Source organism: Xyrauchen texanus, chromosome 20 (assembly GCF_025860055.1).
Source record: "Xyrauchen texanus isolate HMW12.3.18 chromosome 20, RBS_HiC_50CHRs, whole genome shotgun sequence".
Classification (NCBI taxonomy): domain Eukaryota; kingdom Metazoa; phylum Chordata; class Actinopteri; order Cypriniformes; family Catostomidae; genus Xyrauchen; species Xyrauchen texanus.
The window spans coordinates 22,750,730-22,766,107 of NC_068295.1; the positions used below are offsets into that span (position 1 = coordinate 22,750,730).

At 36.8% G+C, this 15,378-nt stretch overlaps 2 protein-coding genes across 5 annotated transcripts in view; one reads left to right on the plus strand and one right to left on the minus strand.

Moving 5' to 3' along the window:
- LOC127660934 (phosphatase and actin regulator 2-like) overlaps positions 1–5,443 on the plus strand; it is a 72,945-nt gene extending 67,502 nt beyond the window's left edge. For all 4 annotated transcript variants that reach the window (XM_052151424.1, XM_052151427.1, XM_052151426.1 and 1 more), the window contains 3 exons: positions 56–193; positions 787–863; positions 2,684–5,443. In XM_052151424.1, the coding sequence (XP_052007384.1) occupies positions 56–193; positions 787–863; positions 2,684–2,699 (231 nt within the window). In that variant the 3' untranslated portion in view covers positions 2,700–5,443. The remainder of the gene's footprint in view (positions 1–55; positions 194–786; positions 864–2,683) is intronic.
- A 2,836-nt stretch (positions 5,444–8,279) lies between these two features.
- On the minus strand, positions 8,280–10,555 carry LOC127661093 (splicing factor 3B subunit 5). Its single transcript, XM_052151656.1, has 2 exons — positions 10,411–10,555; positions 8,280–8,787 (listed from the first exon to the last, which is right to left on the minus strand). Exon 2 carries the CDS (start codon positions 8,770–8,772, stop codon positions 8,512–8,514), a length of 261 nt encoding a protein of 86 aa, XP_052007616.1. The 5' UTR covers positions 8,773–8,787; positions 10,411–10,555; the 3' UTR covers positions 8,280–8,511.
- Positions 10,556–15,378: the final 4,823 nt, after the last annotated feature.

Sequence of the window (15,378 nt, forward strand, 5' to 3'; positions counted from 1 at the left end):
TAAATATGACTGTACAAGTTAATAGGTGACTTGTGAAATTGCTCTCTTTATGCAGCTAAGTGTGCGGCCCACGGTTGCAGAGCTAGTGGCACGTAGAATCTTGCGGTTCCATGAATATGTGGAGGTCACAGAAGCTAAAGACTATGATCGGCGTGCTGACAAGCCCTGGACCAGGTTAACCCCTGCAGACAAAGTAATCCATTTCTCTGTCTTACTGTAGCTTTAAATTGTGTATGCGTCTTGAGCTCTGATACGTACATACCTACCTTTTTTATTTCTCATACCTCAATCTTTTACTAAATTTAGATATTTCTAAGTTCTGAGATTTTGGGCATGCACGTCACATTAATGTTTATGATTGAAAACCAATATGAACAATACATTTAGATAATAAAAGACTTGTCTGCTGACAAGGGGAATTTAGCCTCATGGTAGGCCTAAATGCATGTGTATTTTATTATTTTATTTGGATAATAATAAATGTAGAATGTCAGCAATAGTGGAGTATCGGTTACCTTGTGTATGGTCACACATGCCACCTACTGTGCATCTTATTTGTGTGGCTTGTCTTAATAAAATTAGATTTAATAAAATTACAAATAGCTGTAATTGTTTCTTCTGGGTAGAGCATTGGGAACAAGTGCTGTTTTTGTAAATAACATTACAAAGCATTACATTAACATTGTGATTAAGCTTTTTTCCCCAAGTATTCGGCATTACAAATTTTCATTACAAATATACAGAACTGATTGTGTCATTTTTTACTCCTTTTTTTCTTTTTCACAGGCTGCTATACGTAAAGAGCTCAATGAATTTAAAAGCAAAGAGATGGAAGTCCATGAAGAGAGCAGACAGTTTACCAGGTAAACTTGTGTACTACCAGCCTGATCAAAGGAGGTTGAAAGGTTCTTGTCTAATGTTATGTACAAAAAACACATCAGTATACCTGTTTAGAAATCTGATTCTACATCAAGAGCATTTTCTCCAAGAATGCAAGGGAGGCAGTGCTTCCTTAAAACCCATTTGGATAAGAAAATAACCAAAATTACTAAGATAAATATAATATATATAATAATATAAAAGCACTCATTTATCTGAAGTAGCATTTTCCAACAGCAACACCAGTGTATAAAGTTTCAGAGGGAGGCAACTTATCTTTTTTGTCTCCTTGAATTTGGGGCATACTCAAAATCCTATTTTTCTTTTTTTATTCTCTTATCATTTACTCATCCTCATGCCATCCCAGATGTGAATGGCTTTCTATCTTAAGCAGAACATAAACAAAGAGTTTTGGAAGAATATTTCAGCTCTGTAGATCCATGCATTGCAAGTGAATGGGTGCCAAATTTCTGAAGCTCCAAAAAGCACATAAAGCCATCATAAAAGCAATCCATACGACTGCTGGATTAATTAATGTCTTCTGAAGCAAAACACTAGATGTAAGAAATTGAAAAAATGTCAAACTTTTTTTGGGTGTCGCTGTCCTTTTTTGAATATCGTTTTGCCGTTTTGCATCCCTTCAGTCTGTTGTGGCCTGTTCAGCATAACAATATATAATTTTCATTTTTGGATGAACTATTCCTTTAATAGGAATTTGTTGAATGGCAGAATTTGTGCTGAATAACTACACTATTAATGTTACAGCAAAGAAAAGATCCACCAATCATAGAATCTCAAAAACAAAGTGCATCAAAAGAGCTTTGCAGCGACTGCTCACTTCCATAATGCACTGTGAATGATGCAATGGAGTCTCCCAACACTGTCAAACTACTATATTTCTATATATATATGAATATTTCACAATGAACTTAAAACATATTGAAAAATAACTAATAAAAAAATAAAATGACAGAAAAACAACAACTAAAATCTGCTTTCAAAATTGGTCCATAACAGAGAGAAATCACACTGATACTAAATTGTTTTATTGAACGATAACAGTGAAGTTTGTTATAGATGCAATGATTTTAACTTCTGACTTTTCAAATGGAAAGTTTTCTTGACCAAAATTAATTAATAGAACTTTTCTGTTTCTCCGAATTCACGTTTATCAGTCGTCCATGATTTGTTTTTTAATCTTCTTATTGCCTCAAAATGAATTATAATGATTATTTGTAGTGCAACCTCTAAAAAGAGTCTAAAAAAAATGCGGCACTCATGCAAGATACACTGTAAAAGCATCGAGATGTAGCGCAACGTCCATCTAGGGCAAGTTTACATAGGAAAACAATTGTAAAACAGCATGAACATACACAAAACGCATTTGGTGTGAACAGCCCAGACAACTGTCAACCTCATGCAGGCCAGTGAAAATTTAAAACGGGCTGGATGTGGCCTGCCGGCCACCAATTGAATTGGCCTGCTCTACAGTATAAGATATGTCCGTCTATCATGTTTGCTATGATATGTGTAAAACTGGTGGAAATGGATGGACTAGTTAAAATTAAAACAATGTGTTTTTTTAATGCATTGTTTAGACACCTGTTATGTAGGCCGGAATCTTGGTTTGACAAGTACCTCACCCGGTTAATACACTTGTAATGCTAATGATGATAAGAACGTATCAGCTGCTTTTCCCCCACACATAGATGCCTTGTTTCCCATAAATGTTACTCAGATCTGTTTTTTGTTCTGTCTGCTGGAATCGGTCCAAAAATAGCTTCTGCTCTCTCCGTTTTGGCAGGTTTCATCGGCCCTGAGGCGATGCCTGGTGGTGGGGGTGCTGGAAGGCCGCTAACTCGAGGCTCTCTCTTCCTGTCTCTACGCCATGCTCCCTGCTGAGAGGCAAACAGACTGACTCCCTGCGGCAGCTGGCGATTCTCTGGCACTTGCTGCGCTCCCTGCTGGCTGCCCTGTATTTGGTTATTGCGTTCAGCCACTGGGGGGGGGTTGAGCATGGCTAAAATGGGCCTCGAATGCCATTGCAAGCTGAAAACAGAGAGAGAAAGAGAGGGACCTTAAAACAAGATAAAGCAATGCAGTGGTTCCGACCAGTTGTTTCATATCTTTTATTTGAATTTTTTACACACACTAAGGACAAGTGTCCCTGATATTCTATCAAGGTAAAACTTGCACATGCAGTGGCTCATTCCTGCATAGTTGCTGTGTGCAAACAGCAGCTCGGAGGATTTATATTTGTTTTTTTGTATATACTACATTTTTCTTGCAGTATCCAGTGCAGAGTCCAGTAATAACATATCTATGAATATCCATGCATGTGAGATTTTATAAGACATACGTACATGGTTCTTGCCATCTGTGTACATTAAATGGATATTGAGGTCCATTTGGACATCACAAGGTCCAGGATTATTACTGCCATTTTTCATCTGTATCCAGATTAATAACGTCCTCAATATATTAGAATGTAATCAGATGTATGTTGTGCCTTGACAGTGTTTTTTGTTTAAATGTCTGATTACTTGATATACATGGTCATGTTGTAACATATCTGTAACTGTTGTTCAGGAAAAGACTATAATCATGTTTGTCATAATCCATGTTTATTTACAGCACTGGTTAAATATCCTTTTTTTCATTCCTCTTAAATGTTATCAGAGTTTTCCCAAAGTTATAGCTATTGTCTTACTGATTTTAGGTTTTCTCAAAAACAAATTGGAGGATTTTATTGTGCCTAGCAATATGCAAGTGGTTGCAAGTAGGTTAATTTTGTTCAACAATAGTTTTACTCTCAAAATTGGTAAGAGCTCCTTATTTATGAAAAGGCAGATTTTAGTACATGATGAAATGGCATTATTGTATTGCTGCACATTTTGGTGCTTGATATAATTACCTGGTCTTGTGTCAGAGTGTTTTCTATTTTGTTTGTTTATATAGTTAGAAATTAGGGAAACTGTTTTAAATTATTTCAAATCAATTGTACAGACTATGTATGATATATGTGAATACATATAGTATATTGCACATTGGTTTGATTTATTTTGAATAACAACACATCCAAAGGATAAAAACACTTTTAACTATTTGCCACTTTAAATGAGTGAGTGAGTTTGATCTTGGTCAGGCGCGGTTTCCCGTTGGGCCTGCCGTATGGGCGCCTGTCTGCCCCTGATCCGGGTTGACAACTTTAAGCACACTCATTTACAAATTAGAATTCAGTCTCACTATTAAGGAATTTTAGATCACGTTTATATACATGTAACCCTTTATTTAATCAAGGTAGCACCATTAAGAAGTCATTTTTAGTATTGATAATTATATATTAGTATATCAGCACTTTTAAAACTCTCACAAATCCATTACATTGCATAGTAAGCATATTTAAAGTTAATTATATATGGGGCATATTTGCGATATTTATAATAAAAAGTGGAGTTCAGGATTTCAGTATTTTTATAATGGAATAATGTGGCTGTTAAAATGCATAACTACAAAAACTAGAAAATAGGATACAAATTAATAGGATAGCTTATAGCTACAAAAAAAAAAAAAACTTCAGAAGAAATAATTATACATGATAGTACCTCTAGTATTAATAATACCCAAGTTCACCATCTATTTGCTACCATTTGTTATTGTGCTTGGTGAATAGAAAGGGCTGGGTATCCAGACATTATGAGTGCACTCATTTTGCAAACTGTTCAGGCTGTGTATATATATATATATATGGCAGCATTTCACGGTGCTTCCAAAAACAAATGATGAGCACTATAGTAAAAAAAAGAAAAGAAAGAGTAAATTCCTTTTATGGAATTCTCTGCTTTTAAGCCAATTTGATTATGATCTTTGGCCTTTGATTGAGAATAACTGTCATTAAAATTGTACAGCTTTTATACGGAGCAGTATCCTCAATGTAAAATCTACATTTATGAGATTATGTTGGATTTTAAAGTCATGCACAGTTACTCTCAGAACATTTTATAATGTAGATGTTGAATAATTATGAGTATGAATTTAATTACATCGGCTACTTCCACATGTTGAAAGGCATGAACTAAAATACATTTTTGAAAAGCAACTGTAAAATAAGCTAGTTTTATTGTAAATGGCGTACGTGCATACAATAAAGCAATTTTAATCTATCAAACTTTTTGGAAAAAATCCTGTAGTGGTCTTATAGTTGTTATTATAATATGTTAAGCATATCAATATAATAGCTAAACTGATTGTGTTAACATGTCATTTTTGTAAATGATCAAGCAAAAGCTTATTATTGTGAAGACTGGATACTCTCCAGGAATTATTTGTGTGCAAGTCAGCAAAACGGGTCTGCTTTGCTATTAAACTGTTTTCCCATTGACGCACAGGACATGTCATGTATTGTGTATCGGTGTGCATTGTCTTGATAGTGACATATATGTGTTTGTGTTGGACTTACTCTTATTCACACAATCGTGGATCAGTTGTAGCAACAACTCATTCTAGAAGACTTCTGTATTGCTGTTGTAGATATTGAAAGAACAGTACACGATTAAAGTGGCTTGTACAGAATAATGCTGTCACCCTTTTCCTTGATATAATGAGATGCTCTTGCATTTCTGAAAACAGTTACACATACAGGCTTGTTATGCTTCATCAGGACCATGATCTGAGGGTACATGCAATAATTGGTGACAACACCATCTATTGCTCAAGAAATCCAAACAATTTATATTTTTGCCCATAACCTTTGAACCATATGCCCCAATCATAAGCTTGGTGTCTATGTATTCCGTGAGTCATTGATTTCAAAGATACCAATTTTTACGACATTGATCATATTGCTTCTCCAATATTTTGGATTTTATGAAAAAGTGATGTATCTTTAGAACGCTTTATCACATTTCAAAGAAAATTGGTATGCATTAGCAACACAATGTCCTAAATGTACCCAAATAGTTTGGAGATCAGAATCAGCTTTATTGCCAAGTATGCTACACATACAAGGAATTTGTCTTGGTGACAGGAGCTTCCAGTGTACAACAATACAAACAATACCAAAAACAGCAGCAAGACATAGGTAATTAAAAACAAAAAAGAATAAAAATAAATAATTATACATATACGTACTTACACTCACCTTCATACACACACGTAGTGCAAATCTAATACAATCTGTTATATAAAGAACAAAAATAAAGTATATTATGTACAGAGCAATGTAAGTAATGGCAGAAAGTTGGATAATATAAATAGACTTAAACTGTGTATTGCACATAATTATTGCTCAATGGGGCAATTGAATTGTTCATGAGATGGATAGCCTGAGGGGAAAAACTGTTCCTGTGGCTGACGGTTCTGGTGCTCAGAGCTCTGAAGCGCTGGCCAGAAGGCAACAGTTCAAAAAGGTAGTGGGCAGGGTGAGTGGGGTCCAGAGTGATTTTCCTAGCCTTTTTCTTCACTCTGGAAGTGTATAGTTCTTGAAGGGGGGGCAGGGGGCAACCAATAATCCTCTCAGCAGACCAAACTGTCCTTTGTAGTCTTCTGATGTCTGATTTCGTAGCTGCACCAAACCAGACAGTTATAGAAGTGCAGAGGACAGACTCAATGACTGCTGAGTAGAACTGTTTCAGCAGCACCTGTGGCAGGTTGAACTTGCTCAGCTGGCGAAGGAAGTACAACCTCTGCTGGCCTTTTTCACAATGGAGTCGATGTGTATCTCCCACTTCAGGTCCTGTGAGATGGTAGTGCCCAGGAACCTGAATGACTCCACTGCTGCCACAGTGCTGTTTAGAATGGTGAGGGGGGACAATGTTGGGGTGTTCCTCCTAAAGTCCACAATCATCTCCACCGTTTTGAGCGTGTTCAGCTCCAGGTTGTTTTGACTGCACCAGACATCCAGCCGTTCAACCTCCTTTCTATATCCAGACTCATCATCATCTCTGTTGAGGCCGATGACCGTGGTGTCATCTGCAAACTTCAGGAGCTTGACAGAGGGGTACTTGGTGATGCAGTCATTTGTGTAGAGCGAGAAGAGTAGTGGAGAGAGCACACATCCCTGGGGGGCACTAGTGCTGATGGTACAGGTGGTGGAAGTGAATTTTCCCTGCCTCACAAGCTGCTGCCTGTCCATCAGAAATCTGGTAATCCACTGACAGGTAGAGGTAGGAACAGGGAGTTGGTTTAACTTAGTCCGGAGAATAGCTGCGATGATTGTGTTGAAAGCCGAGCTGAAGTCCACAAAAAGGATCCTTGCGTATATCTCCGGTCTGTCCAAATGTTGCAGGACGTGACGCAATCCCATGTTGACTGCATCATCCACAGACCTGTTTGCTCGATAAGCAAATCGAAGGGGATCCAGAAAGGGTCTAGTGATGTCCTTCAGGTTGGCCAACACCAATCTCTCAAATGACATCATGACCACAGATGTCAGGGCAACAGGTCTGTAGTCATTAAGTCCTGTGATTTTTGGTTTCTTAGGGACAGGGATAATAATCGAGCGTTTGAAGCAGCATGGGACTTCACACTGCTCCAGTGATCTGTTGAAGATCTGAGTGAAGATGGGAGCCAGTTGGTTAGCACAGGAACGAAGGCATGCTGGTGCGATGCCATCTGGGCCTGGAGCCTTCCTTGACCTTTGCTTCCGAAAGACACGGCACACATCATCTTCACAGATCTTGAGTGCAGGTTGTTTAGCAGGAGGGGGGTTGCAGGAGGTGTTAATGTTTGTGTGAAATGAAGGTCCAAGTGCGTGTGGGTTGTGAAATTGGGCCTTTTGAATCTGCAATAGAACACATTCAGGTCGTCAGCCAGTCGTTGGTCCACCACAGGGTTGGGGGTAGGAGTCCTGTAATTAGTAAGTTGTATAGCACCACCTATAATTCAAAATATAACCAACACATTTGTGTGCTGACTCTATCCTTAGAATTTCTCTTTGCGTTTATGGAATTTGTCAACTGAGTGTTGCAGTGTGTTAAATTCTGGACAACACAAAGGTTGTGGGTTGATCCCCACCAAGATAGGTTTCACAGCTTACAATTTCTGTTGTACTGGATATCTTTGTATTATGTTTTTGTTCTTCATTTTTCTCCCCAATGAGAGGTTAAGGGCAGCACTATGAAGCGTAAAATCGCCCCTATAACAGGTCTGGGTCTCCTGGCCAAACCAGAACAAAAAAAAAACAAAACTATTCTTTTGCTTCTAACTATTCAACTGTTGGTCTAGATTCCAAATTCTTACTTCTGACTGCTCTCATGGAGATTTTAATGCACTGCTTAGATTAAAACTCCACCAATTACAGTAGCCACTATGTTGGATAGTGGCTACCTCTGGTCCTATATGAAAGCAATAATCATACATTATAAACCATCAATAAAATCAATGTCTTTGTTTGAGGGGTATACGGTTTCATCTTTATTTTCTTCAAACACGCTTGTGGTCAAACAATCAATACAATATCCCCAAAAATGGCACTTTTGCCATGGACATTTATTGGTCCTCAAACAAGAGGATTAAAAGAGCACCCACATCCCCCATGTGTCCAGGGTCTCTCTCTATATGATCTCTTAAAGCATCTAGAGCACAGCCTTATAAAACATCAAACTGTAGGAACTCAGTCCAGGAGGCCAATCCCTAAGCATCTTCAGGTTTGTCAGCGGGCGGGCCACATGGCTGCAGCATCTTCTCCATCAAGTTAAAGCGAACCCGAGCCTTGCTCTCGTTCTCAGCAATGGCAAAGTAATTAAGCAGGTCGAAATGGCCCATGTAGGAGCAATAAGAGTCTCTGTGCTGGTTAACCAGCCATTCCCATTTGCTGGTGTCTGCGTGGCCCGTGCCAATGTACTTGGACTGCAGATGCTCCAGCTGACTGTGGATGTTATAACGGTCTGTCATCTTCAATGACAAAATCTGGATTTCAGACACAGACAAGAAAGAGGAAACAACATTAAGTCATTAAAGCAAATTCTTGCAGATTTGTCACCAGATTAAAAAAAAAAGTGGTTTGATTTGCTGTTTGTGGAGATGTTCAGTGGTGCTCTAACGCTCATGATTGCAGCACAAGCACTTCTCACAGAACATGCATATGACGTGTTTCATTTGTCAGTGGCCTGCAAACAGTTTTGTTTATGCGAGTGCTACAAATGATCCCCGGCAATCGAAGGAGGTGCTTTGAAATTAAATCACTTAAAATCCAGCATTCACATTCTACTGTGCATGGATTTTGAAAAGCCTATATACTGTATATATATCGGAAAAAGGTGACTGGTAAAACTGGGTCAAAAAAAGTTCGTTTCGTACCCTGCTTTCAAACAAGGTGGGTAAAATGCCAAAGATATACAATGGAGGCTTTGTAAATATCGAATGCATGGGTGAGTTAGACTAACTACATTACAAAAATGCAAACGAAGGCCAATATGTCATTTCACTTGATTTTAGCACAGCATATTTTGCATTGCCTAAAATCTGTGACTCTTCCTGTGTAAAATGTATATAAAATGGACTAATTACAGTTTCATGTTATGATTATTATACAACTCTTCATTAGAATACAAGGACAGTGTGTGGAAATGAGTTGTGTTTGACTTGTGTCAAGAATCAAGTTGTTTAGGTTTGGCCTTACCAGTTGAACACTTTAAAAACAGGATTTCATTTTGAGCCAGAATCCTTTAAACTATTGTAAGGGGAGCACACAACACCTTTAAAGCAGAAAGGCCAATAAAAGTAATTTGCTTTTTTGTTAACAATTATTTATTTTGCTTTATGGAACTTACTGTGTTTTGAATGGGGCAAAATTATAGATTTTTTTTTTTTTATTTATGACGAAACTGTTATACAGTTTATTATAAATAACTTATACTAATAAAAGAAAGACGTTATTATTGTCACACAACATACATTTTTCATTATATATATATATATATATATATATATATACACAGTGAAATTTCTTTGTTTTCACCAATCCCAGCTAAGCTGTGGTCAGAGTGCAGGGCCAGCCACGATACGGCGTGCCTGGAGCGGATAGGGTCAAGGGCCTTGCTTAAGGGCCCAACAGTGGCATCTTGGTGGTGTTGGGGCTTGAACCCCCAACCTTTTGGTCAGTAACCCAGAGCCTTAAACCACTGAGTTAAGATCAGGAGAAATTCAGTTCAAAATGAACAAGTGTTCATTTTCGTATTGTATCATGGCCTCTGTAACGTTATGCTTATCGAATCGTAATACATAGCCCTAAATTATATATACATCAACATAATGTGAGCATATACATACTGTAATACATAACACAAGCTGTTTGTTTTGAAAGGACAACTAGTGAAAGTAATAAAAAGTAGCGTACTCATTAAGAGTAACTCTAAATAAAAGGCAACTAATACCAGATTTTGGTCATTTAGAGTATCATTCACATTCATAATGTTAAGCAAAGCTAGCTAATTTAACCTTATATAATGGACCACATTTTCTTCATCAGTTTGCAGCATATACCACAATACCAGGGATATTATTTTGCAAATAAGTAAGCAGTGTACTTACCTAAGACAAAAAGCAAAATATATGAGAAAAAGTAAATTAATGTTTCCTTTACAAGTACACAGACTTAGCGCATAAAGCAAGCGTCCACAGGAGCGGAAACAGTTACTCAATTATATCGACCCATGTGGAAAACATTGCTGTAGACTAGAGTTCTGCTGTGAGGAAGTGCGCAGGCGTGGTAAACTGGACAATTTTCACACGTCCGTGTTCGCGAAAGCGGATCTCATCATAGGCTAAAACTTGAATGGCGGTCAATGGGGGACCACATCAAATTACATTTTTACTTACCCGTTTGCTCCAATTGCACAAGAAAAAGGCTAGCACGAACGGAAACGGAACTTTTTTATTTATTTATTTATTTTATTTTATTATTGAACTATAGCATATACAAACAGCATGGCAACAATCATATATCATTGCAATATAACAATGAAATCAGGTGCAAAATTGCATTACAGAAAACATAAAATATTTTTTTTTTTAAAAAAGGAAAAAAAAAAAGGCTAGGGCTTGTTTTTTAAATCATATTCTTCAATTATTTAAAAAAGTTTTTGTGCATATTTACTTTTCATCATTTGCAGGGCCTTTGTGTAAGAAAGAAACGCATTGTGAAATGCAGAAACCCTGGGTTTAACTTTCAAATATTTAGATTTGTGTATATAAAATTTTCCAAAAATAAGAATGTCATTAACCAGAAAATCCTCTTTGTATCTGTTCATAACAAGTCCAAAGACAATGTCCTTATGAGAGAAATCTGAAAGAAGAGGAACCTTTGGGAAAAGCCACTCATGAATGTCAAGTCATAAAGCCTCTACATACATACAATGGAAAAATAAATGATCAGTAGTTTCAACTTCATCACAAAATACACAATTTCTAGTTTCAATTCCAAATCTTTGTCATACAAATTCACTGGAAGGATAAACATCATTTAAAATTTTGAAACGGATTTCCTTGGCTTTGGGGGTTAATGGGAATTTTAAATAATTCGTTTGTAACCTGTAAATTGTTTCTTTTGAGAAGAAATGTGATATCAAGTTTCTATAACCTACAAAAGCGAATACAATGTTATCAAACACATTTCTGTAAATGTAATTTCTTTGAAATCGTAACCAATTAAAAGTGATGGGAGACACAGGGTGGTGGGATTAGAGGTTGAAAGGAATCCTTTGATTAGACATATAATAGAGTTGGGGATAGCTTTGATTATAGAATTAAATGTGTTCCGATTACAGATAATATCATATTTAAGACAAAAGTTCTCATATGAAATAAAACATCCTCTGCTATTGACTAAATGAAGCACCGACCAGATACCTTTCTCCATCTAGTCCTTATTATATAGTGATTTATTTCTTATTGTGATATATCTATTATTCCATATAGGGGTCTTATGTGGCGTGAAATGATGATTGTATAAAAGTTTCCAGTACAACAAGACTTGCTGGTGAAACTGGGATAGTTTGACAGGGAGACGTTGGGGAGTGAAATCACATCTAAGTAAAAATTCTATCCCTGCCAATTTTTAAAAACTTTCTCTGGGAATATGTAACCAAAGGTTGTTGTTATTTAGAAAAGATTTTAACCAGTTAATTTTCAGGGTACTATTTATGGAATCAAAGTCAATGGCTTGTAGACCTCCCTCCTTGAAATCTTTAGTCAACTTTGCTCCAGATATAATCAAAATTAATCTGATTAATTTTTTTAATCACTTTGTTTGGAATTGCCAATGAGTATGCAGGATAAATGCACCTAGATAAACTATCCATTTTAGTTAAAAAATATTCTTCCCAATAGACTAATATCTCTTAATAACCACAAATTAAATTTAGATTGGCACATATCAACAATTTTCCACAGATTCATATTTTCGTGTTCAATTGAGTCTTTGGAAATATATATTCCTAAATATTTCACTGTGGATTTTATAGGGATTTTGTAAGCCACAGTTAATTGACATTGATTAATTGGCATTAACTCACATTTGTTCAGATTTAATTTTAAGCCAGAGGCTTTAGAAAAGGTGTGAATAATTTGTAGAATTTTCGGAATTTCTGACAACTGCTTCATAAAAATGGTAGTGTCGTCAGCTAACTGGCTGATGATTACTGGTTGCCCAAAAGCCTCTAATGGAGCAATGTTAGAATTTTTAACATGGATAGCAAGCAGCTCTGTAGCCATTATAAAGAGAAATGGGGATAAGGGGCAACCCTTTTAACTCCACGTTTGATAGGGAATCTGGGTGATGTACCTCCTGGTAAGGAAATAGAACTATTTAATTTTCATAAAGAGATTTTATAATGCTTATAAATTTCTCTCCAAAACCAAATAAACTTAAACAGTGGAAAATAAATGGGTGTTTGATTGAATCAAATGCCTTAAAGAAGTCAAGAAATAAAATAAAATCATCATCGTCTATAACACTGTAATCTAAAATATCTAGCACTAAACGGATATTATTGTGGATGGATCTTCCTTTCATAAAACCAGATTGAGAGTCACTTATAATTTTATGTAGGAATTTTCTCAATCTATTAGCATAAATAATAGTTACATAATAGTTATTTTATAATCAGTGTTTAATATGGTAATGGATCTAAAGTTATCTAAGACTTTTGGGGTCCTTATCTGGTTTAGGGATTAAGGTTATTACTCCTTGTTTCATAGTAGAGGGGAATGTCCTATTATCTGTAGCTTCTTTTAACATAAGAGAAAAAGGGTCTTTTAATAAGTTCCAGAAGTGTTTATAGAAATTAGCTGTAAAGCCGTCACTACCTGGAGATTTGTTTAACGATAAGTTGTCTACAGCATTATCCAGCTCAACAGAGGTAATATCAGCATCACATTACAACGCATACTCATCATCTATACGGGGAATTAGAGCATTCATTTGGCTAAAGAAAGATTCAGCATCATCCGAAGAAAAGGCTGAGGAATATAATTTTTTATAGAAAGAGACAGCTTCCGTAGTAATCAGAGATCGATCTGTAACTACATTGCCGTTAATCAATAATGTTTTAATTAAAAGTCTCTCCTGCCTTCTTTTTTCAAGACGACAAAAATATGAAGTGCTTCTTTCCCCTTCCTCAATCCACTTAGCACTGGAACTTATGAAGGCTCCTTCAGCTTTTCGAAGATACATATCATCCAAATTAGATAGCAGAGCTTGTAGTTTCTGTTTATCATTATCTGTGAGTGATGTTCTGTTATAATAGTTGTTTATATCTTAAATTATTTATGCAAATAGATTGAGAATTGTGCTAACATGGTTGCTATGCATTGTTGCCAACTTAGCGACTTTGTCGCTATTTTTAGCGACTTTTCAGACCTCTTTAGCGACATTTTTTCAAAAAAGCGACTAGCGATAAATCTAGCGACTTTTTGGACAAACCTTAGCAACTTTCCAAATTCCAAATATCGCCAGTACTGCAAGCGTGAGGTCTTACTTCCCCGCTGCGTCTGCTCTGTTCAGTGAGCGGCTGAGAGGAGCAGCACATTCCGTTGACTGCACGCCAGCGGACATAGACATGAATGAGCTGCGCATGTGCACGCTGTGTTAGCAGGAACCAATCAGTGATCACATAGCAGCTGCCTTCTCCTTTGTTTTAATTCAAAACATTTAATTTGACCGTTTTTTCTTGGCATGAGCAATTCACTACTAATCAGAGTTTTAGTTCATTCCGGTTCGGTTTCTGAACTCTCCGACTTCAGATCGTATATTTACAGACTCTATACATTTTACTTATCCAAACACAACAATAAACCTTCTTCAAACTCATAAACATGTAACGTTAGCTAAGTTCCGTTCCGTTGTCTAACAGAAAATATGTAATTGAGAACCGTTTTACTGGACATTCGGCTATATACTTATATAAAAACAGTATGAGCACGGTTTAGGGGAGATAACCGTTATTATAAACTGAAGAAGGCTACAGTACCGACAAATTAGGCAGAATACAAATACGACGCGATGATGTCATTAATATGCTAATGACGCATGACGTCATCTGGCGACATTTAGCTACTTTTCGAGCAGGCTTTAGCTACTTTCCATTGAAAATAGTTGGCAACACTGTTGCTATGACAGCACACCACTCTTTAACAAGCGTGAGCGCTTTGAGTGAGAATGGAACAAAATCCCTTTAGAAGGAATGTATGAGGTAAAACTTAGGAGAGTTATAATGATGTAAAAAAAGGATGTAAAAAATAGATTTTACAGGTGTAGTTTTAGTCTAATACTTTATTTTAATTATATATTCATATAATTATATATATTATATACTTTGCATCCATCTACAGAGGTACTTCACACTTTTAACGCAACATTCCTTGTGTTTGAACATCATATTTACAGGCCAATTTGCGTTATTTTTTTTAGACATTTCCTGTTGAAGCAAATAATTATCCAAAGGGAACCCCATATAACGCTGGCCATGACGATGGGATAAAATTCAAAGAGAGCGGATGAGCATAGGAGCTATATTGAAAAATTTGTCTTGCCATTTCCCTGTGAACCATGATCCTAAAAAGTAACCCCCAAATCCTATGGTGGTAGCCGTGTCCGTGAAAAGGGACATGAGATTTGCGGCAGCCATCATCGATTGATATGTAGGAGAGGTTGTCTACGAATGAGCTAGTGTGAGGAGGCGGGAAAATGAAGGAGCGGCCTTGAGGAATGATGCGCATGGCAAAATTGAGGTGGCCTAATAGGGACAGGAGATCGCGTTATGCGACCCAAACTGACCAGAGAACGACGTGCAACTAGTCTTGAGTTTCTTTAGGCAGGGAAGCCTGCATGTTTAGAGAAAAGAGCATGATGCCTAGAAATTCAAGAGACATGGCACGTGTTTTTTTCTTTCCCTGAGCTGGAGCAAAACAGTGAGAAGAATAATGTCTCAGCTTCGTAAGCATCATAAGTGTTCTGTAGCTGGCTGTAAAAGTGAACATGAGAGTCTTCATGTACTCTCG